The sequence below is a fragment of the Lissotriton helveticus genome, chromosome 6, assembly GCF_964261635.1.
Source record: "Lissotriton helveticus chromosome 6, aLisHel1.1, whole genome shotgun sequence".
Taxonomy (NCBI): domain Eukaryota; kingdom Metazoa; phylum Chordata; class Amphibia; order Caudata; family Salamandridae; genus Lissotriton; species Lissotriton helveticus.
In genome coordinates this window covers 1406323397-1406348132 of record NC_136067.1, presented here as the reverse complement: position 1 = coordinate 1406348132, position 24736 = coordinate 1406323397, and the positions used below count along the sequence as shown (strand labels likewise).

Genomic DNA, 24736 nt, shown 5'->3' with positions numbered 1-24736 from the left:
GTTCACTGATAGTTGAGATCATAGAATGAGGCACACTCTACAGCTAACATAAAATGGAACTTTCTGGCCAAGGACGGGAAAGGCTGGAAGCAGTAATAGCTACTCCAATACCCTTCCCCAAACCACTTAATTCAATCCTTTGTTGAATAAAAAAGTGGGAGTGGGGCGAGCAAGAACGAAGGCCAAAAAGACAGGATGGAAGTAGTGATTGTTTAATTTAATGGGAGGCTCACTTGAAACTAAAATTGGCTTAAAAATTACAAAAGTCTAAATTATTTCAAACAAATTTTATTTTATAATTACATGCTATATAGATTACATGAAATAAAAACGGCACTATTTGGACATCTTGTTAAATATAACTTCTATGTACATGGACATAAAAACTTTGAAGAAAAGCGAAAATGAACTCAAGCATTTATAGTGTTACCACATACAAATACAAAACATACCGACCAAAGGCCTGTATTGTGTTATGTTCTGGTGGATTACATAATCTATTGAATTTCAATAGATTTACCTGTCTAATTTATGACATAATATGAAACCGGTAACTGCAGAAGAACTATAATCTGTCCCTATTTATGAAGTCATCCTTCCACATTGCATTGGTCTTGAAACTTTTCACACGAGTTGGCTATTATTAGAATCTTATGCAAATCAAACTGATTTTTCTTAAGTACAGTGTTCATGAAACAAAAGTGCAGGGTTTTAGTGCCATGCTGGGTAGCAGCAACACAGAAGAGATTGGAATTTCCAGATAAATCGGTCGATTTAAGAAAAATTTTAATATTTATTTCACTATGCAGTCGTTAGGTGTGCCTGAAAAACTCGCAACATTTTTCAATTTGCTCTGAAACGAGCAGAAATATTACCAAAATCAGTAGATAATCCATGGTTCTCACAATCTGATAAGGCAAAGAAAAAGTCTTCCATGGTTAAGAACAGCAGCAATGTACAGAATTAAAAAAACAAAAACAAAAAAAAAAAGGTTTTCTCATATCATTAACACAACCACCAAAATTAGGTCTGCGGTATCATTTTACCGCATTGGTCTAATTCATTTATTACATTTTTCTTTTGTGTCAAAAAATTGAAACAATAAAACTCCATAATAAATATCCTCTTGTCTTTCCCTGGGCAGAAACAGGTTCTGGTCCATGAAAAAATAATGTATTTCTCTATGTTTTCTTAAATTTTACATACTGAAACCTACTTTTAAAGAATAGTCTTTACATATATTGAGGGTCTGTGTAGCAGACAGAAGGAGGAGATTCTGCAACTGACACCTATATGTTTGCCCCTACAAATGTAGTTCTCTGCAAAAAACATTTAAGCCAGTAGGCTTAAAATACACTCCCCTACAGCCCTACTAGTAGAGCAAAAGGGACATTATTTCAAGTATTAGACATATAAACCATAGAAGATTGTGGCTAATTTAACATTGTACAGGTTTAGAAACGGAACACCAATTTTACTCTGGCTTCCCACTTCCTCATCAGTACTTGTCCAGCACTACCACATGCCAGTGTTTTCATTCTTCTTTACAGTATTTAGTGATGCTACTAGAAGCAAGGTGGAAAAGCTATTGAATATGATGTTTACGAGGCATTTTGCTACTTTCCATAGCATTACATTGACAGTCCAGTCTATCGCTTTTCAGATGGTTTTACTAGGGTTCCTTTAATAAAGATATAGCTGAGGAATTTTCAGAAAACTGAAGGAAATATCTCCGCACTGAAGCCTGGAGGAAACAGATTCATCCTGTTCTGAAGATGCTTGCTTGACTTCACCCTTGGTTCTACTGTCAGATTACTTCTGTTGGAGAAACAGAGTGTACATTAGTGAGCCAGTCATTATCTCTATGCAAGCAGCAAACACACAGAAAATAACATATTTGAAACTGATTACATCTAATACTGGTCAACGTCAATCAGAAATAAAGAGGAGTATCTTCCATCACAGTGTGTGGGTCTCTATGAATTGTGCTCCTACACATAGCTGAGCAACAAAGGCTGGGATGGCCACTCTGGCAATTTTTCGGTAGGCTGCAGGACAAGGGGTTGCTTTCAATGAAGGATGGGCCGCCATGACCAAATTGTTGTAATGGCCTCCCGCAATGTAGTATGGGACAGATATGAATATTTTGGTCTAGGCTAATTTTGGTTTTCAGTCCAGTCCTGAGTGATACCGGTACCAAGAAACTCTAAAAAGGACAAGAGCAACTTGTTTTCAACACTGTTGATTCACTATGTGTTGTTATAGATACCCTTATAAAAAATATATCAGCTAGGTTTAGAACAATACATCACCCTCAGCGTGGTACAGTGGCCAACTAGGCACAGCTATAAGTTGTCATCAGTAAATAGAAATGCATCAAATATATGTTGTGACTAACTTACTATTTTCTAGATTATGATGTCTACTTTTTTGACACATTTGGCTTCAGTTGGTATGAGAGTGTGTGCCTTGAGGCAGTTGAGGATGACATTTGCAGCAGGGTTATTTATCTAATGTATGATGGGGTGGAGGGAGGCGGGGGGAGGTAGCGGACACCAAACTATGCATAACTAGTAAAAACAGGCAGGATTATTTTGACCCATTCGAGATAGACATCATTTATTTGTTGAAATCTTCAATCACAAAACAGAATATGTGATAAACACAGAATTGAATTGCATAATTCCACTGGCATTGGCCACTGTTTCATCTATAATCTGTTCATAAAAAGTAAACAGAAACAATTTTTTAAAAGTTCCTATCAGTGCCCACTGTTTCAAACCTTTAACTAACGTTTTTGCCCATACACAAGCATTAAAATCAGGTTACATGGTGTTAAATACCCAATGGTAAGTAGCACAGATGAATAACACAATTTACTGTTCACATTTAAATATAGCATACACGGTACAACCACCATTTCATAATCATTGATCGCCCCTTCATGTATCAGTAGTATTGTGTTGTAAAGTATTGTCAAAGTGGAGCCCAATGTCTTTAGACCATGACTTGTTTGATAATATTGTCATATCAGTCCCTGCATGTGGTTAACCTGTTGTTAAATCAAGTATCATTCTGATTCTGTAGGTGCCTCACCTCTGCCCCATTTTATGGCCACTCGTCTTTTTCCTAGCAATAGTGCTGGTGCAACATTTTCAATCAGTTTTGGGTAGATCATTTTCTATTCCAGTATGACTATCATCGTGGTAAGTTCCATCTGGTCACCTGTCCTCTCTCTGACAGTGGATTCTATGTTTTGCCAAAATGCGTGCATTCCAGGGCAGCCCCATGCCAAATGTAAGAGTCTGCGTTCAGAGAAATGACAACATTCCTAGATACTGGATTGTCCAATTTAACCATTGGGACTAGAGTACAGTAGGCTCTGTGTAAATATTTGCAATGTATTAATTGCCCGTTTGATGTTACTTCCTTCCTTTGTTGACAGCAATATACCCACATTAAATCAGTAATTTCTCTGTATATTTCTGTTGCCTATCTCTCACAGGAATATGTATCCCTCCCTGACACGCCAGTAAGCACCTTTTTATACAGTCTGGTAATCAGCTTCTTAGGAGGATGCTTAGCCAGGATCATGGTCTATATTCTCCATTGTGTCCCATTATAAACTTTTAATCTCTCCCTGTAATCTATAATACATCAGTGTCATTGCTGACTGCAACTTGAAGAGAACAGCTTCAACAATTGCTTGCTGCTATTGAGAGAACTGTTTTTTTTAATAATGCAAAAGGGTCCTAAAATTCTTTATTGTTAACCAAATAATTAAGCACCGCTCTCTCCTTTTCGTTGCAGACAGACTAAGAGTAGAGTCCAGTATTTCACTTACTATTTCTTAAAGCATCTCACCCTGGCCGGAAAACAATATTCTCAAAGGTAAAGCGCCCAAAGTAATCATGTCATAAAAATCATAAACCGCTAACATGGAATATGGTTCTATGTTGCCATCTCGGGGTTCTAGTGAAATTTACAAACACTTGGCCTTCACCCCCTTAGTGGCAACATTGAACTTCATTATACAGTTACCCTTATACATGCCTCTCTCTCTCACCACACACATTCATGTTTAAATTGATCAAACAGACACACATATATGTACAGATATATATCTATATAAATATATTCACTGAAAAAAACCATAGGTTTTATAGTTAGCTGAACATTTCACTTGTACAAAGCCATTGGAATTCCTCCGATATAGTTAGTTGTACTAACTATAACTCGCGCGCCCGTAATCCACTGCTGATGATGTCACATATGACATCATTCATGACATGGTTAGTGACATCACTGATGACATCTCAAATGACATCTCTGATGACATCATCCAGTGAATGTGGTTTGATATTTAAATAAGTATTATATATATAGCAATGTGCATTGAAGACTGAGTGGATGTATAAGTGTCTGGATGGAGGATTTAGTAGCACTGTGATTAACTGTCCAAGTGACTAATTTATGTGTTTCTCTAAATATATGGGATAGTGATTAAACAGTGTGAATATCTATATCACTCTATCTCTTGTTGCGTAAACTACTACATAAGTTGGTCACCAGCTATTTGAAAGTCTATATTACATATTAATTAGATAAGTGAGCATGTGTATGAGATAGGGAATGTGTGTGTAGTTGGGTGGGAGGTGTGTGACTGTCCAAAGATGTGTAAATAGTTGATTTAGTAGGTATATGAGGTTAAGACTGTATGTGGAAACAGTTGTTTGGATGAGTGAATGTCTTTATGGGTGTGGTGATGAGTACATATATTTCTCAATGATATATATCCAACAAACTAGAAATATAAAAGGCAGTGTATGTGACAGTTGTTGTATATAAATAAGTATACATAAGACTCAGTGATTGTATGAGTGACTATCGAAAACTTTATACATGCATTAGTGATTTTATAACACACTAAGTATGAGTTACTATCTGAGTTACTATATGAGCAATTAAAGTGGTGTTTGTACAAGTGTGTAGCTGAGTAAATGTAAGTATGATAAGTTATTTGCATAAGTGAGTAGGATGACTGCATAAGTCAATATGATGTGTGCTGGTGTATAATGTTGATGTAGGTGTATAGGTATATGTAATAGTGTTGTATTGATCTTTGTTACCATGTATGAGTGAATCTGTAGGTAAGTGTTTAGATGTGTGTGTGTAGATGTAGTAATCACTGAGTGGGTTTTAAGAAACTTGTATTGGTGTGACAATGGTTTCAAATATGGTACTCCATATTTTATAATGAGTGTTGAAAGGTTATACTAGGGTATGATGAGATGTATCAGATTGTCAGGTGAATGATGTCATCAGTGATGTCACTGACCATGTCATGAAGGATGTAATATGTGACATCACCAGCAGTGGATTGCGGGCGAGCAAGTTATACTTAGTACAACTAACTATATCGGAGGAATTTCATTGGTTTTGTACGAGTGAAATGTCCAGCTAACTATAACACCCCTAAAACCTATGGCTTTTTCAGTGAATTTTAAAGTTTTTTTTAAATGCTAATTCCTAACTATATCAGGCCTCAAACCTATGGTTCTTTCAGTGAATTTTGAAGGTTTTTTAAATGCTAATTCCTAACTATAACATGTCTGAAACCTATGGTTTTTTCAGTGAATTTCAAAGGTTTTGTAAATGACTAATTTTAAATGTATTCATTGTTATATTTATTTGTTTGATACTGATTTACTACATTTTGTTACACTATTTATTTTTAGATATTTTTTTTATATTACGTTAAAATTACATTATACATTTCATTACAAAATATACCTTCTCAGAATGAATTACTTTAGTTTAAATACTTTGGAAATAGGCAATAGACTTTTAAGTACAGTCCTTACAGTTGTTGCAATGGCACCACAATTTCGAATACAATGCAACATTGAGCTCAATGCGAATTTCTAGTTAAATGTAACTAGTTACTTTATGGATTACTTTTCTAACCACAGGACTGGATCCTAGATTCAGTCCTTGGACAGCTCCTGTAAACAGTTGAGTAAAAGCGTTTTGGTTACAGTAGTGATTTGTAAGGAATATTATTGTATTTTAAAAGTTGACACGTAGAAACGTTTTCATATACAATTACCAATGTTATCCTACGGGAGGAAATTCACTTAGCAGGTAAGTAGTGTTATCGTTACTTTTTCTTACTCAGTGGTGGATCCTGGATCCACCACTGATGCATTTCCTGTAAACAGTTGAAAGAATGCGTTTAAGTCATTCAGGCAATTTTTAAGGAATATTTGTAGTTTGTGAAAATCAACACTTAGAAACTTTTCTGGTGAAAACTACACAATGGATTCCTATGGAAGGAAATACAAGTTACTGGTAAGTACGGTTAGAATTACTTTTCAGGTGCAGTGCTTGGCTAAAAGATGCAGCACTGGGTTCTCTCCTGATAACAGGCGAGTAAATCGGAATTTGTTGTTCGAATGATTTTAGGTGAATATTTTAAAGTTTGAAAACTCCACACAGAAGAATTTCCAAGTGCAACCAGTCAAAGTTAGCCTATGGAAGGAAATTCAAGTTACTGGTAAGTATGGTTAGAATTACTTTTCAGGATAAGTACTGGCCTCAAAGATGCAGCACTGAGGTCTCTCCTGATAAGAGGTAAGTAAATCAGAATTCGTAGTACATCCAGTAAGCACCACAGAGCTGCATAGCAGAGAGATGTAAAAAGGGGCACGGCCTGCACCACCTCTCTGCAACGCAGCGCAGTGGCGCTTCCTGGAAGCACCTGGTGGGATACTTGGCCCCCACGGTCCCTCAGGTTTGAAGTGGAATTTTTTTCCCAACTTAAAACGCGCCTCAGGGTGTGTTTGCACACATTACGTCAGGCCCCGTCCCCTCCCTTCACCATTGTGTAAACACACCCTGTCACCGTTCTAAGTTGAGAGATTAAGTCCCCTTCAATCCTAAGGGTCCCTAGGGTCAAACTAGCCCACTAGGTACCTCCAGTAAGCGCCACAGAGCTGCGTTGCAGAGAGGTGTAAAAAGGAGCATGGACTCTGAACACCTGTCTGCAACACAGCTCCCTGGCGTAAACTGGAGATACACGTTGGGCTATTTGGCCCTCAGGGACCAGCAGTATTGAAAGAGAATTAATTCCCCAACTTAAAACGCGCCACAAGGTGCGTTTGCACAGTGTTGAAGGATTGGGGCATGGCATGAGGTGATATGTCTGCAAACATGCCCTGAGGCGCGTTTTAAGTTAGAGAATTAATTCCCACAAGGTACCTCCAGTATGCGCCAGGAGGCTGTGTTGCAGAGAGGTGTTCAGAGGCCACTCCCCTTTTTACAACTCTCTGCAACGCAGCTCCGTGGTGCTTACTGGAGGTACTTGGTGGGCTAGTTGGCCCCCAGGGACCCTCAGAATCTTAAACTGAGCCACAAGGTGTGTTTGCACACATGTGAACTCAGGCTCCGCCCCCTCCCTTCACCACTGTGGCGCGTTTTAAGTTGGGGATTAACTCTCCTTCAATACTGAGGGTCACTGGGGTGCAACTAGCCCACCAGCTACCTTCAGTAAGCACCACAGAGCTGCGTTGCAGAGAGGTGTAAAAGGGGCGTGGCCTCAGAACACCTCTCTGCAACGCAGCTCCCTGGCACATACTGGAGGTACCGGGTGGGCTAATTGGCCCCCCGGGACCCTCAAGATTGAAGACAAATTAATTCCTCAAATTCAAACGCACTACAGGGCAGTGGTGTTTGGGTAGTGTAGGGAGTCGTGCCGGGGGTAGTGTTTTAGGGTTTAGGGTAGCGCAGTAGTGTTTGGGTAGTGTAGGGGGTCGTGCCGGGCGTAGTGTTTTAGGGTTCAGGGTAGCGCAGTGGTGTTTGGGTAGTGTAGGGGGTCGTGCCGGGGTAGTGTGTTAGGGTTTAGGGTAGCACAGTGGTGTTTGGGTAGTGTAGGGGGTCGTGCCGGGAGTAGTGTTTTAAGGTTTAGGGTAGCACAGTGGTGATTGGGTAGTGTAGGTGGACATGCTGGGGGTAGTGTTTTAGGGTTTAGGGTAGTGCAGTGGTGAATGGGTAGCGTAGGGGGTCGTGCTGTGGGTAGATTTAGGGTAGAGCAGTGGTGTTTGTGTAGTGTAGGGGGTAGTGTTTTAGGGTAGTGCAGTGGTGTTTGTGTAGTGTATGGGGTAGTGCTTTAGGGTTTATGGTAGTGCAGTGGTGTTTGGGAAGTGTAGGGGTTCGTGCTGGGGGTTGATTTAGGGGTTAGGGTAGTGCAGTGGTGTTTGGATAAGGTAGGGGGTCGTGCTGGGAGTAGATTTAGGGTTTAGGGATGTGCAATGGTGTTTGTGTAGTGTTTGCAAGTTCGTGCTGGGGGTAGTGTTTTAGGGTTTAGGGTAGTACAGTGTTTGTGTAGTGTAGGGGGTCGTGCTGGGGGTAATGTTTTAGGGTTTACGGTAGTGCAGTGGTGTTTTGGTAGTGTAAGGGGTCGTACAGGGGGTAGTGTTTTAGGGATTAGGGAAGTGCAGTGGTGTTTGTGTAATGTAGGGGTCATGCTGGATGTTGTGTTTTAGGGTTTAGTGTAGGGCAATGCTGTTTGTGTAGTGTAGGGGGTCGTGCTGGGGGTAGATTTAGGGCTTAGGGTAGTGCAGTGGTGTTTATGTAGTGTAGGGGGTCGTGCTGGGGTAGTGTTTTAGGGTAGTGAAGTGGTGTTTTAGTAGTGTAGGGGGTCGTGCTGGGGTAGATTTAAGGTTTGGGGTAGTGCAATGGTGTTTGGGTAGTGTATGGGGTCGAGCAGGGGTAGTGTTTTAGGGTTTAGGGTAAGGCAGTCGTGAATGGGTAGTGTAGGGGGTCGTGCTGTGGGTAGAATTAGGGTTTAGGGTAGTGCAGTGGTGTCTGTGTAGTGTATGGGGTAGTGTTTTAGGGTTTATGGTAATGCAGTGTTTGGGTAGTGTAAAGGTTCGTGCTGGGGGTAAATTTAGGGTTTAGGGTAGCGCAGTGGTGTTTGGGTAGTGTAGGGGGACGTGCTGGGGGTAGTGTTTTAGGGTAGCGCAGTGGTGTTTGTGTAGTGTAGGGGTCGTGCTGGGGGTAGTGTTTTAGGGTTTAGGGTAGTGCAGCAATGTTTGTGTAGTGTAGGGGTAGTGCTGGGGATAGATTTAGGGTTTAGAGTAGTGAAGTGGTGTTTGCGCAGTGTAGGGGGTCATGGTGGTAGTAGATTTAGAGTTTAGGGTGGTGCAGTCGTGTTAGTGTAGGGGGTCGTGCTGGGGTAGTGTTTTAGGGTTTAGGGTAGTGCAGTGCTGTTTGGGTAGTGTAGGGGTCGTTCTGGGGGTAGATTTAGGGTTTAGAATAGTGCAGTGGTGTTTGCGCAGTGTAGGGGGTCATGGTGGTGGTAGATTTAGAGTTTAGGGTGGTGCAGTGGTGTTAGTGTAGGGGGTCGTGCTGGTGTAGTGTTTTAGTTTTTAGGTTAGTGCAGTGGTGTTTGGGTAGTGTAGGGGGTTGTGCTGTGGGTAGATTTAGGGTTTAGGGTAGTACAGTGGTGTTTGTGTAGTGTTTGTGGGTTTGTGCTGGGGTAGTGGTTTAGGGTAGTACAGTGGTTTTTGTGTAGAGTAGGGGGTGGTGTTTTAGGGTTGTGGGTAGTGCAGTTGTGTTTGTGTAGTGTAGGGGATCATGCTGGGGGTAGAGTTTTAGGTTTAAGGGTAGTGCAGTGGTGTTTGTGTAATGTAGGGGGTAGTGTTTTAGGGTTTAGTGCAGCGCAGTGATGTTTGGGTAGTGTAGGGGGTCGTGCTGGGGGTAGTGGTTTAGGGTAGTGCAGAGGTGTTTGGGTAGTGTAGGGGGTAGTGCTCATCAGGGAGTTAACTGGAAGTCTACAGCTGGTATTGAAAGTGATTGTTCAGTCCGCATGTCAGAATTTTCAAATTAAATAGAAGAGGATTTGAGATCTCTCTTAAAACATGCCCTAATTTTTCTTTCTACAACACTAACCATAATTTCTATGCCAAAATGAACCCCCTCGTTATATTCCTTTTTAAATTAAATGTTTTAAGTGTTACCAGTTTATTCCCATAAAGATGGCTTCAGGTGTGCCATACTTTTGTCATTAGTAAGGCTGTTAGCGCTCTAGTTGTTCTTTAGAACACTGGGTAGCTGCAGTAGAACACAAAGGAATCAATTGCCAGGCTGCTCCATTTGAAATATAACAGGGAAGATATTTGAGATCTCACTTAAAACATGTCCTAATTTTTCTTTCTACAGCACTAACCATAATTTCTAGGACAAAATGAACTCCTTCATTATATTCCTTTTTAAATTAAATGTTTTAAGTGTTACCCGTTTATTCCAATCAAGATGGCTTCAGGTGTGCCATGATGTTGTCAATAGTAAGGCTGTTCGCACTCTAGTTGTTCTTTAGAACACTCTGGGAAGCTGCAGTAGAACACAAAGGAATCAACTGATAGTCTCTGCCCTTGTTGGATGTACATGTTTTACTGAGACTGTCTGACTTCATTCTCACATGGCTGAGAAAGATCATGTGAATTTACAGAAAATAAGCTCTCATTTTAGCTTCTGGAGCACCTTCCAAACATCTATGGGACAAGCATGAAAAAATAGTTTTCTCTCAAACAGGATTCATGATATCCCAGGAGAAGGTTTTTTCACATGGTAAAATCACCTTAGAACACACCACAATTCCTAAAATGAGTATGGTACCATCAACAAATGATTTATAATGTAATTAAAGTCTTAAAACCTTCTATTAACTGCAATGCTTTTTAATGAGGTGCTATCATGTATATTGGTCCCAAGATGGCTGCCAACACTTCTTGGATGAAGTGCTGACAGCCAATCAGATCTCACAATGAGATGTCGTTAGGCTCCGCCCAGATATATATATATGTACTTTTTTCCTTTAATATCTAAACAACTACTGAACAGATTGACACCATTTAAGCAAAAGGCACGAGTCTGAACTGAGGACTACCTCGTTGCCAAATGTGGTGTAATTCTGTTCAGCAGTTCGGGCTGTAGCTGCAGCTAAAGGTCCCTATGGAAAATTGCATGGGGAAAACACGTTTTGGAACCCGCTTTTCTCTCTGCCCCCCCCCTTCACGAATCACCCCAAGACTTTCAGGATAAGACCGGAGAGGACCTCGCCATTAGTTTTGAAAATTTCGCGAAGATTCGTCAACCGGCGCCAAAGTTATTTCAAATAGAATGTTGTGGAATATATATATATATATATATATATATATATATATATATATATATATATATATATAAAAACCTCCCTCCACGACGAAGAAAGCAGAGGCCAGAGGGGAATCCTTTGGAAAGCATTTATTGCAGCAGAACAGCAATCAGTGGCGGCGAATGCATTTCGGCGTTCGGTGTGCCTTTCTCAGCGCCCTGCACCGAATGGAGTCCAATAAATTGTAGTAGTCCTGCTTCTCTTTTGAGTATCAGAGACAGGTGAGCTCCTCCCCCAAGCATCGTAGGCTCACCTGTTGGATGTTACATCCCTTAAGCAAACTCCAACTCCCAGAATGCATAATGTCCATGCACCCGGGTCGGCGGTGTGTGGGTTTTACATCAAATATGTCAAGAGCTACACAGTTATTGCAGGCAATGTTTAAAGATGACCCCATGCTCAGTTCTGGTAACATCAAACGCCACCTCGGGTCCCCTCGTGCTGCTCAGCCCTTCAGTCCAAGGAGGCAAATAAGTGGGGGCAGCCACGTGACTACATAGCACCCTGTTGGAGGTAAGTACCTCTCTCCGCTCTAGCCTTCCTAGACATCTTTGGCAGACACCGGATCATTCAATACCTTGAACCATACTACTGCTGGAAGCAGCACTGTGCCAGTGTTGTCCGGGTCTATATATATATATCAACTGTGCTGTCATTCGAGATTGTTTCTCCTGCGACCAAGCTCTGAACATTCCATGGCTAAAATACATCAGAGAAACAAATCAAGCACTGGGATGTGCCTATTTATTTGACAAACCTGGGTCTAGGGTAAAGCAAGATACATCCTGGGTCAAAGGGTGTTTCTTTTACCAAAGTAATGGTGCAAGAGAGGCAGCAGAGGTAGCAAAGCCTACTGTAAGAGACTATGTGTGACTGTGTGATACAGAGGGTAGCTGGTAATGCCCACTATCTGTTTTTCATGCAAATGCTTTTAACAAGGTGTAGATTAGAGTCTATTAGTTGGAATCTATGTTTTCCCCAAGGACAATTTTCCTGCTGATGAGCAATCACCCCAGTCACTACTTCACTTTATTTTCTTTTGCAAATATTATATTCAATTTACAAGGTGATGTTAACAACCCTTGTTGCAAAAATACAAGTTTTTTAAGTGCAGGGTTGCTTTGCTCTTTCTTCAACAACTTAGAGCCAGATGTATGAAATTCTTATTTTGCATTTCCTAAATAGCGATTCCGTATCACTATTTAGGAAATGCAAAATGGTATGTACAAATTTTTTAATTTCCTAACTATGATTCCTACAGCATAAGAATCGCAAATTGGAAATCGCAAATAGGAAATGCTGTTGCATTCCCCTCTATGGATCAAATAGGAAATGGTTTACATTTCCTAAATTGTAATTTCTTAACAGGAAATCACAATTTAGGAAATCCAAACCCAAGGGTGGGTCTCAGCTTATGCCCCCCTGGAAGCACCCCAAAATTTGTTGTGCACATGTAAGCGCACATATGCCCTAGGGGCATATGTGCGCTTCATGTCACATTACGAAATGCATTTTTAGGTCGAGCAGAGTCTGCTCGAGACCTATTGCTGCCCGTATCTGGGAAAGTAGACACGAGTCTGACGCGAGCTTTTCCATTCTCAGTTTTCACCGCGGGAGCGCGCCTCTGAGACACGCTTGCGCAGACGTACACACAGCCCCTGCTTTCGCTTGGCTTGCATGCAAACACGGCGCGCACACACACACAGCCAGCCCCCACCCCCTGCGCACACACACACACACAGGCGCGCGCACACATACACACGCTGCCGCCCCCCACCCCCCCCTGCACACACACACACATACAGACACGCGCACACAGACACGCACGCATACACCCGCCGCAGCCCCCTACCCCCCCTGCACACACACACACAGACACACACCCCCGCCCCCCCTTACAACTAAGCCCCACTCACCGCATCGCCGCCACTCCAGACTTCGGCAGCCACCGCGGGGCTCTCCCTCAGGCATGGGAGCCCCGCCCACATCACCAATGCTGCTCTCTGGCACTCCGTGGATGCGGGCTTCACGCAGAAGGCGGAAGTCCCGCCCCACGACCGGCTTCACGCTGCCGAACTTCCGGTTGCTAGGTTTTGTTTTTGGATTTCTTCTAACGGGGATTGTCTGTCATGGTTTCACTCTGCTGCTCAGGAAGTTGCTTTGTCGCACTCCAACACCTCCTCCTGCCGGGCTCTGGTGCCCTTCGTGGTCTGTGGGTTAACAGCCCGCAGTCGATTCGTCGGGTGTGGCTCTCTTTAAACAACCACAAGATAGAGCTACCCTGCAACCGTGCCTCTCCGCCAGTCTTCGGACTCATGCCTAATCAAGGTGCCTGTTTTCACTCAGCTGTCCGTGAGCCCCAGCTCTGCTCAACTCGCAGGAAAATAAATTACATGCATCCCCGGACACATGTAAATAAAAAAATAGACATTTCTAATTTGCGGCTGCTGCCTTCAAACTCTGTCGCTGAGCTTGAGAAGGGCCCGCAGCTGGGTCGTCACATGTGGCTCTTTAATAAACCGCGAGAGAGTGACCGCAGCAGCCGCGCCTCCCCATGTGTCTTTGGACTCATGCCTAATGAAGACGCCTGTTTTCACTCCGCTGTCATTCAGCCCACAGCGCGGCTTGTTTCCTCTTGTAACGTATCGTTTGCTACCTCTTGTATTTTGTTTGCTCTTGAACATGCACATTTGCCAGTATTGCCTTATGTAACGTAACGTTTGCTTTTGTAACATGCTGACTTGTAATTTTTCCTCATGTTTCACTACTATTGTGAAGCGCTCTGACACCTTCGGGTAAAGTCTGCGCTATAAAAAAACCCGCATAAAATAAATAAATTAATAAATTAAATAATACCCCTCCCATTGTTCCTTAACAGACTGGATGTCCCTACCGCGAGGGTGCCCACTGGTCGCTCCTTGCACGGGACAGGAGTACTGCCCCAAGGCCCCCCACTGCTCCTGTCCCGGCACAGGAGCTTGAGGTGGAGTCTGTCAGACCCGCCCCACTCCAGCGGTGGCTCCATCCAGATGTGCACGGCAGTAGTCCACAGCTGCAGGCCTGTGCCCTGCCTCTGGTGCCTCCTGGGGGGTGAGGCTCTGATGGGGCTGGGGTGCACTGGCAGAGGAAATATCGCGAGGCGACTTCCTGGGGCCGATGCTGCGGCTGACGATTAGGCGCCCGGGTAAAGCAAAGCCGGAAGGGAGGAAGGGCACTCCTCTGTTTAGGTTTGTTTCAGATTACAGCCCATGTTTTGATGCTTCTCAGCCTCCCCCGTACATTGCCCGTAAGGTGAGGAGAAACCTGGAAAGATGGACAGGAAGCTCGGTGTGCAAGTGCACCTACTGCTGAGAGCTGCGGCAGACTCACCCAGCGGCCCCTCATTCCAAGGTATAAAACAAGGAAAGAGGTCCGCGGAGCTGGGAAGCGCCTCTCTGAGAACACTATTTAATGCAGGTGTCTAAATCCAAGACAATGGGAAGCAAGCAGGCTGTCGACTGAAAAATTTAAAAAGTATGCTGAGCTGCTTTAAGGCCACGAGGCTGAGCTCCCAGACAGTCCTTTCTCTCTAGCCTCTTAAAAAAATCACCCTACCCGATAAACATATACTTCCAAATTCCTTACCTCAAAATTCCCCAATGAAGTAAAGTCTCTCGTTTGAATTTTTTTTTTTTTTTTACACAGCACAAACTTTCCACCACCTTTCTTATAAAGTGGTCGTATTATAATAGCACACCATCTGACCAGACCCATTACAAATCGTACTAATTATTAATTTTCTGACCATCATTAACAAACAGACTGATAGACTGCCCCCTTAAATTAGATAAGTGGCTTACTAAAGCACTGTCCTTGCTTGCTACCAACAAGCATTGCCATAGCCAGTAGGACTCGCATTAGGAAAGTGTAAGCTATTGGCTTTGTGAATAACAATGCTATTAATTTATATATTTTCAAAGCCAACACATATTTAAAAAATTTGTCATTTACAATACCAATAGCTCACACTTTCCTAATGCGAGACCTATTGCATTGCAAATGCTTGTTTAATATGGCGCATGGTCACCATCGACTTTGAGTCAATGGTAATAGCACTTCCTAAATGCCCAATTCACATTTAGGAAATTCTTTGTACATATGCTTTAGGAATGGCAAATAGGTAATCCCTATTAGTGTTTCCCAAATTGCGGTCAAACTTAAGATTTCTACTGGATAGAAATCGCAAATTGAGACAGTCTTTTGGCCATTGCACATATGAAAAGGCTGGTTTTTCATTTCTGAACGGGTCAAAATTGTGATTAGAAAGAAATGCAAAAGGCGTCCGTACATCTGGCCCTTAATGACTTTGTTACCTGTCATGCAGTCGGCTGTTTTCTGAAAAACACCTTAGGCCAAAGGAAAGCTATGATGTTTTAAAGTGAGGATGTATTAAACAATGTTGTATCCTATTGTTACAGTACCTTTCTGCCAAACTTTGATTTAGTTTATTTCCGCCCAGCAGCTCTGACTGTAGTTGTGTTCAAAGTACCTATTGGAAATTGCATGGGAAACACACATTTTTTGGGACATGCCCCAGCAAACCCTCCCTTCGCCGCCCCCCCCCCATTTCTCTGCACCTCGCTTCATGCCATAGCTCTGACTTGATATTTGCAGTGGAGAACAGCTGTTAACAGATATTATAATACAAGTTGGACAACAGCAAAGAGATTTTTCAGGTAGGTTAATGAGGTTGTAGCATAAAAAAGTATTGTCTACTCTTATGAATGAAACATTGTATATTTATTGACACTACTGTTTTTAAATGATATTTTATTATGGTATGTCTTCTTAACCTGTCTTAACCATTGTTGTTAATTGTATACTTTTTATGTATGTTTATCTTTTATGATCTCCTTTGGTATGATCGAATAAAGATTACTGATATATATATATATATATATATATATATATATATTCACTGAAAACCCCATAGGTTTCAGACATGTTATAGTGAGGAATTAGCATTTAAAAAACTTTAGAAATTCACCGAAAAAAACATAGGTTTTAGGGGTGTTATAGTTAGCTGGACATTTCACTCGTACAAAACCATTGAAATTCCTCCGTTATTGTTAGTTGTACTATGTATAACTCGTGCGCCCGCAATCCACTGCTGATGAGGTCACATATTACATCATTCATGACATGATCAGTGACATCACTGATGACATCTCAAATGACATCACTGATGACATGATCCGGTGAATGTGGTTTGGTTTGAAATTTAAATATGTATTATATACATACCAATCTGTATTGAAGATTGAGTGGATATATAACTGTCTGAATGGAGGATTTAGTAGCCATGTGATTGACTGTTTAAGTGACTAATTTAAAGTGTCTCATTAAATATATGGGATAGTGATTAAACTGTGTGAATACCTGTATCACTCTATCTCTTGTTGTGTAAACTACTACCATAAGTTGGTTACTAGCTATGTGAAAGTCTATATTAGTATTAACTAGTTAAGTGAGTATTTGTATGGGATAGTGAATGTGTGTGTGGTTGGGTGGGAGGTGTGCGACTGTCCAAAGATGTATAAATAGTTGATTTAGTAGGTACATGAGGTTAAGACTGTATGTGTAAACAATTGCTTGGGTGAGTGAATCTCTTTATGGGTGTGGTGAGGAGTCAATATATTTCTCAATGATACATGTCCAACAAAGTAGAAATATAAAAGGCAGTGCATGTGACAGTAGTTGTTTATAAATAAGTATACCTAAGACTCAGTGATTGTATGAGTGACTGTATCGAAAACTGTATACTTGTAATAGTGATTTTATAACACACTAAGTATGAGTTACTATCTATATGAATCAATAAAGTGGTGTTTGTATAAGTGTGTAGCTTAGTAAATGTAAGTATGATCAATTTTTTTGCATAATTGAGTAGGATGACTGCATAAGTGAATAGTATGTGTGCTGGTGTGTAATGTCGATGTAGGTGTATAAGTATATTTAATAGTATTCTATTAATCTTTGTTAGCATGTATGAGTGAATTTATATAGGTAAGTGTTTAGATGTGTGTGTAGATGTAGGAATCAGTGAGTGGGTTTTTAGAAATTGCTATTGGTGTGTCAATGGTTTCAAATATGGTACTCCATATTTTATAATGAGCGTTGAAAGGGTATACTAGTGTATGATAAGATGTATTAGATTGTCATGTGGATGATGTCATCAGTGATGTCATTTGAGATGTCATCAGTGATGTCATTTGAGATGTCATCAGTGATGTCACTGACAATGTCATGAATGATGTAATATGTGACATCCTCAGCAGTGGATTGCGGGCGCGCGAGTTATACTTAGTACAACTAACTATAACGGAGGAATTTCAATGCTTTTTGTACGAGTGAAATGTCCAGCTAACTATAACACCCCATTCAGTGAATTTCTAAGGTTTTATGAATGCTAATTTCTAACTATAACATGTATGAAACCTATAGTTTTTTCAGTGAATTTCAAAGGTTTTGTAAATGACAATTTTTAAATGTATTAATTGTTATATTTATTTTCTTGATACTGATTTACTGAATTTTTTTTAAACTATTTATTTTTAGATATTTTATTTTTAAATTACATTATAATTACATTATACATTACAAAATATACTTTCTCAGAATGAATTACTTTAGTTTAAATACTTTGCAAATAGACAATACACTTTTAAGTACAGTAGTTACAGTTGTTGCAATGGGCAACTCAATTTCAAACACAATACAACATTGAGCTTAATGTGAATTTCTAGTTAAATGCAATTAGTTACTTTATGGATTACTTTTCTAACCACAGGACTGGATCTCAGATTCAGTCCTGGGATATCTCCTGTAAACAGTTGAGTAAAAGCGTTTTGGTTACAGTAGTGATTTTTAAGGAATATTATTGTATTTTAAAAGTTGACACTTAGAAATTCTTTCACATAGAATCACCAATGTTATCCTACGGGAGGAAATTCACTTAGCAGGTAAGTAGTGTTATCGTTACTTTTTCTCACTCAGTGGTGGATCCTGGATCCAGCACTGGTGCATCTCCTGTAAACAATTGATAGAATGCGTTTAAGTCATACAGGCGATTTTTAAGGAATATTTTTAGTTTCTGAAAATAGACACACAAACTTTTCTGCTGAAAACCAGACAATGGTTTCCCATGGAAGGAAATACAAGTTACTGGTAAGTACGGTTAGAATTACTTTTAGGGTAAGTGCTGGGCTAAAGGATGCAGCACTGGGTGCTCTCCTGATAACAGCTGAGTAAATCGTAATTCGTTGTTCGGGTGATTTTAGGAGAATATTTAAAAGTTCCAAAACTCCACACTTAGAAGAATTTCCAAGTGAAACAAGTCAATGTTAGGCTATGGAAGGAAATTCAAGTTACTGGTAAGTATGGTTAGAATTACTTTTACGGATCAGTACTGGGCTCAAAGATGCAGCACTGAGGTCTCTCCTGATAACAGGTGAGTAAATTGGAATTCGTAGTACATCCAGTAAGTGCCACAGAGCTGCTTAGCAGAGAGAGGTAAAAAGGGACACGGCCTGCACCACCTCTCTGCAACGCAGCACAGTGGTGCATCCTGGAAGCACCTGGTGGGCTACATGGCCCCCATGGTCCCTCAGGTTTGAAGTGCAATGTACTCCCCAACTTAAAACGTGCCACAGGGCGTGTTTGCACACATCACGTCATGCCTCGTCCCCTCCCTTCACCACTGTGTAAACGCGCCCTGTCACCGTTCTAAGTTGAGAGATTAAGTCCTCTTCAATCCTAAGGGTCCGTAGGGTTAAACTAACCCACTAGGTACCTCCAGTAAGAGCCATAGATCTGCGTTGCAGAGAGGTGTAAAAAGGAGCGTGGCCTCTGAACACCTGTCCGCAACGCAGCTCCCTGGGGAGGGGGGCCGCGTCGCTCCCCTTCCGGGCCTCTTGTAGCCCCGGGGACCTCATCCCCCGGGGTTGGCCCTCTCTTTGTGGGCCGTGGGGGGTCCCCAATCCCCCCACAGTCCCGCCAGCTCCCTCCCGCCGGCTCCCCGCCTCCTGCGGGAGCCGGCATTGCTTTTCCACATGGGGAGCAGCTAACCCCATATGGAAAAGCAATCTGCTTTTCTATTTCGAAAAGAGCCAAATAGCAAAGCAGTTTGCAATGACAGGGTGGGAGCCGCAAACGGCAGTGTCCTGGGGGTGGGCACCCTGGGACTTTGCCCTGGGGGGTGGCGGTCCCCAGGACCCTCGAGGTCTCCAGGAGGGGGGCCCCCCTCCCACCATTTCAAAAGCCCCAAATTTAAAACTTAGTGCCCCGGGGAGAAGGTGGTCCCCGGGGCGTGTGGGGGGGTTCGAGCCCCCCCACACAGGGTATTTTTTTTTCAATAAAGCCTCGCGAGGTGGCAGTCCCCGGGGCTGGCGGGGCCTGAGTGCCCCGGCTACCTAATTTTAAAAAGCCCCGTGGAGTGGCAGTCCTCGGGGCTGGGGGGCCCCTCTGGGCACCCCTTTACATATAGTCCATTTCCCCCGGGATTTGGACCCATGGGGACTAAAAACCAAAGATTTTTAAACTTTTCGGCAGAAAATTGCGCTGGAATAACGCTGTTTAAAAAAAACAATGCTTTTTTGGCCCTGGGGGTCCTTGTGGGATCCCCTGAGCAGGCCTAGGGGGGTCAGGGCGTTTCCACCCTGCCCCCTTTTTGCGTTTTGCGACGTTTTTTCTTTGGTTTCTTGTGCCTCGGTTCTACCGAGGCACAAGATGGCTGCCAACACTTCCTGGTTTGGAGTATTGACAGCCAATTAAAATACAGCTCGTGCACGGCAGGGTATGCGTAGGCTTCGCTTAGGGTATGCGGACTCTCCAAGCCCATAGATATATATGTACTTTTAACTGTCATTTTCTCAGGAACTACTGAACGGATTTACACCAAATAAGAATGCTTTTTTGGCCCTGGGGGTCCTTGTGGGATCCCCTGAGCAGGCCTAGGGGGGTCAGGGCGTTTCCACCCTGCCCCCTTTTTGCGTTTTGCGACGTTTTTTCTTTGGGAGATGGCTGCCAACACTTCCTGGTTTGGAGTATTGACAGCCAATTAAAATACAGCTTGTGCACGGCAGGGTGTGCGTAGGCTTCGCTTAGGGTATGCGGACCCTCCAAGCCCATAGATATATATGTACTTTTAACTGTCATTTTCTCAGGAACTACTGAACGGATTTACACCAAATAAGAAAAAGGCACGAGTCTGATCTAAGGACTACCTCTTTGCCAAATTTGGTGTAATTCCGTTCAGCAGTTTGGGCTGTAGCTGCGGGTACAGGTCCTATGGAAAATTGCATGGGGAAAACGCGTTTTGGGACCCCCCTTTTTTCTCGCCCCCTGCTTGATGAATCATCGTGAAACTTTCAGGATAGGAGCGGACCGGAGCTGGCCAAAAGTTTGGAAAATTTCACACAGATTTGTCAACCAGCACCAAAGTTATTCCAAATAGAAAGTTGCGGATTTCCTATGGATAATAGGTCCTAACTATAACTACCTACTGGCGCCCAGCTCGGCGTGACGGGGAGAAAGAAGGAGATGCAGAAATGCAGGCGCCCCCACAGCGGGAGGAAACCAGCATGCTTCTGTTTCTACGCCTGCTACTAGCGCCAAGACCCGTTCAGGTCCTCCGGTAACCAGAGTGAGTCTGTGAGTTTTTCTATATCCCTAACCCTCACCATGGCTTTCTTTCTGCTCTCTCAGTCTGGTCCTCCCTTTATCCATCGCCAAGAGTTCAGGATTTCACAGCAGACAAAATCTAACAGGAAGTGACTCTTCCCAGTATCCCGCCTGTGAGATTCTTGTCCAGCTGTTCTTCCAATGTTCCACTTGTGTGAGATATGTTTCTCCTGTACCAGAGATCACTGAGGTGCAACTAAGCAGTGGTGTAATGCAGACCGCTCCACCCCGTGTGACACAGGAGGCACCACCCTTCAAGCACACCCATTCAGTATAAACCCTATTGACAGCTGTGAGATGTAGGGGTATCTGGGGCCCTGATCACATCCTTCAGGGAAACTTTTACGCTACACCAATACTAAGAGGCAAAGATAGACACTTCCTAATGGCAGAGCACTCTAAGCACACTGCCGTCACCTACCCAGCCGGACCTTGGGCAGATTTTCCCCTCGTCTCTACGTCCTATCTTCCTCCTACCCCTTTACCCTATCCCCTTACCCTTCCTTGCTCCATTCACCTTGTCCCCTATGTTCTTTAAATGCTTTACTTGATAGTTACGTAACTTTTAACGGATGTAAATTGCAACATTATTGTTCCTCATCTAAGGCGCTCGGATTCCTTTGGGTCTAGCCAGCGCTATATAATAAGTCATTAATTAAATTTTTTCCTATTAGTACTCTTTCTCTCTTTGTCTACCTCCCTAGCTCCTATCCCCTCTCCCCTGAATCTCTCATCTTGCTTGTTAGTCTGCCTAGCCCCCTGTCCTTTGTGCCCTTTGACTAAGCACTCCTTCTCCCCTTGTTGGGGAAAGATCCAATATTTATACTCTGGAGTATCAGCGAACCCGCTGAGAGAGTCTACTGCGCCAAGGGAGCCACTCACAGCTGAGGTATTGGTATGGCATCCCTTGCCAAAGCACTCCCTCTCAGCTTTTTGGGGAAGGATCCAGAATGTAGGCCTTGGAGTCTCAGAGACCCCTCTGAGAGAGTCCACTGGCTAAAGGGAGCCTCCCGCAACTAAGATAGGGAAGTGATACCACTTCCCCTGGGATCACAGCTTACTGGACTTTGGACGTTGCTTTGACTCGTCTATCGGTTTGTGTCCCCGTTGCCCTTCCCCTCCTCTTTCCATGCGGTGTCCTTCACCCTCCTCTCCTCTTTCCTGCCTTTATTACCTGTTTACTTCCCCAGCTTCTTCCCCCTCCCTGAATCTTCCCTCCTCCCTGCTTTTCTCCTTACGTATTTGTGCTTATTGTTTATCTCAACCATACAAGTTCCTATGTTGCCATGCTCTAATAACCGTGTAACGTTTGTAACGATGTAACCTGTGACTATGATCTGATGCTCATGAAAAGCGCTGATACCTCTGGGTCTATTCAGCGCTATATAAAACCTTTAAAATAAATTAAAATAATATATATATATATATATATATATATATATATATATATATATATATATATATATATATATATATATATATATATATATATATATATATATATATTCAAACAAGGTTCCTTCCACAGAAAGAAGTAACGGAGTCGCAGTCAAGCCACACGATATAGCAAGGAGGTTAGTTCTTAAAGATTATTTATTTATATCCATGGGGTGCCAAAACAAAACAAAAACCAACGCGTTTCGACAGCCTCCGCTGTCTTGTTCACGGTCAGTTTGTCAAGTGCAAACACACAAGTTTAAGAAACAAACCGCATTTCCTGAGACCATATGTTACCTCCCCCTTGTGGGTGTAGTTTCAGTCACTGACCCCACCCTTGGGATTCTGGTCCATGTAGTCTATACATTGTTTTTGGTAATGTTTGGTGATCAGTCGTTTTTTCTTTCAATTAACCCCTTTGTTTCACCATTTATGTCACCATATATTTTGGATCTCTATCGTGGCAATCCGCTTGATTTTATTAATTCCATTTTGTAGGTGTGGGACCGGTTCCACTTTTTGTAACTATTTCACTCGCTACTCCTGTGTAGGCTTTCCCCGTGTAGGGGTTTCTGGATAATGTAGTTGTGTGATGTATCACTAGATTATTGTTACAAGGAGTCACGCTGTCTATTGAGCCCTCCAGTGGGCAGTGCGCCTCAAACAATGTGTACACGGCAGTTCACTGTATTGTTTGATTATTTCTGCGATGCCACTTGATGGTGAATATTTTGGGGTTTCAATAATTATAAATCTTCTTGATTTTTGGTGATTTAATCCTGCCCTCTGGTGGGCATATTTTGTTTTTCGGTTTGTTATATTCTCTTTAAAATAAGTGAAATGTTCTTGGTGAGAAAAAATTATATATAATGATGTGTGCAAAACGGGATGTTTGATCAGGAATCGGACTAGTTCAGTTCAAATTTGTGAATCTGTTCATATTTTCAAAGATGTATATAAAGTTCCTCCGATTGGTTGAGACCAAACGGAGTCATGGTTCTGAAATTGAGTATGTGTCTTGACTCTTTTTGCCGCAAAGTTCTCTCGTTGTGTCCTCCTCTTTCTGATAGAGTCATGGATTCAATGCCCCAAAATCGTAATTGTTTCCAGTCCCCTTGATGATGGGTTTCCATATGCTTTGCCACCGCGTTGTTTCTATCCTTATGAGTTGTCGCGCGTGCATGTTCTAAGATCCGTTTTTTTAGCTCGCATATTGTACTCCCGATGTATCGGAGTTTGCAGGGGCATTCGATCATATATATCGTGTAGTTGCTGTTGCACGTTATGCACTCCTTGATCTGCCACATCTTTTTGTTTGGCATCAGAACATGAGTTGTCGGCTTAGCGATTTCGCACGCTTTGCAGTTATAGCACTTGATAAAGCCTTTTGTTTTTAGCCACGCTTTTTTGGGGTCTGGTGTTTTGTAGTGGCTGTGCACTAATTGGTCCTGTAGGTTTCTCGCTCTTCTATATGTAATTACGGGATGGTTACCCATTTTCTTGCCGATTACGGGATCCAATTGAAGGATTTTCCAATTCTTTTTTATGATTTGACTGATTTTTCGTGATTCTTGGCTGAAATTCAATATTAGTCTGATCGGTTCTTCTTTTTGAGTATCTGGTTTGGGTTTTTGTTCTAGGCATTCCTGCCTGGTTTTTTGATTTGCTCTACTCCAACACTTTTGGACCACTTTCCGGTTGTATTTTCTTTGTGTGAATCTTTGGATAGTCTTGTTACTTTGTTTCTCCCACTCCTCTTCCTCGCTACAAATTCTTCTCAGGCGTAAGAATTCCCCATAGGGGATGCTTTCAATTAATGAATGTTGATGAAAGCTGGTTGCTTCCAAAGTTGCATTTGTTGAAGTCTCTTTTCGGTGGAGAGTGGTCTCAATGTTGTTGTTTTTAATATATACCTCAGTATCCAAAAAGGTGGCTTTAGTTTTGCTTATGTTGTATGTAAATTTCAAACATGGTGTTTCTGTGTTTAAAATTTCAAAATATTCCAGGAATTTCTCTTCACTATCATTCCAGATCATGAACAGGTCGTCGATGAATCGTTTCCATGACACTATATGTTGTGTGTATTCCTTGTTTTTTTGATGCCATGCAACCGTTTCCTCCCACCATCCCATGGTAATGCAGGCGTAGCTAGGACTGTGGGAAAAGCCCATTGCGGCCCCATTTTTTTGTTTGAAGATCTGATCCCCGAATAGGAAGATGTTGTTCGTGAGTGATATTTCGATCATTTCCAAGAGCATGAGGTTATGATCTGTAAAATGAATGTTACGATCCTGGAGAAAGAATTTGCAAGCATTGATGCCTAGAACGTTGTCAATATTAGTATAGAGGGATATTACATCCATG

At 42.2% G+C, this 24736-nt stretch overlaps 1 protein-coding gene across 4 annotated transcripts in view; it reads right to left on the bottom strand.

Moving 5' to 3' along the window:
- Positions 1–272: 272 nt before the first annotated feature.
- MAP7 (microtubule associated protein 7) overlaps positions 273–24736 on the bottom strand; it is a 1007524-nt gene continuing 983060 nt past the window's right edge. For all 4 annotated transcript variants that reach the window (XM_078649192.1, XM_078649193.1, XM_078649191.1 and 1 more), the window contains exon 20: positions 273–1818. In XM_078649192.1, coding sequence (XP_078505318.1) covers positions 1808–1818 — 11 coding nt within the window. In that variant the 3' untranslated portion in view covers positions 273–1807. The remainder of the gene's footprint in view (positions 1819–24736) is intronic.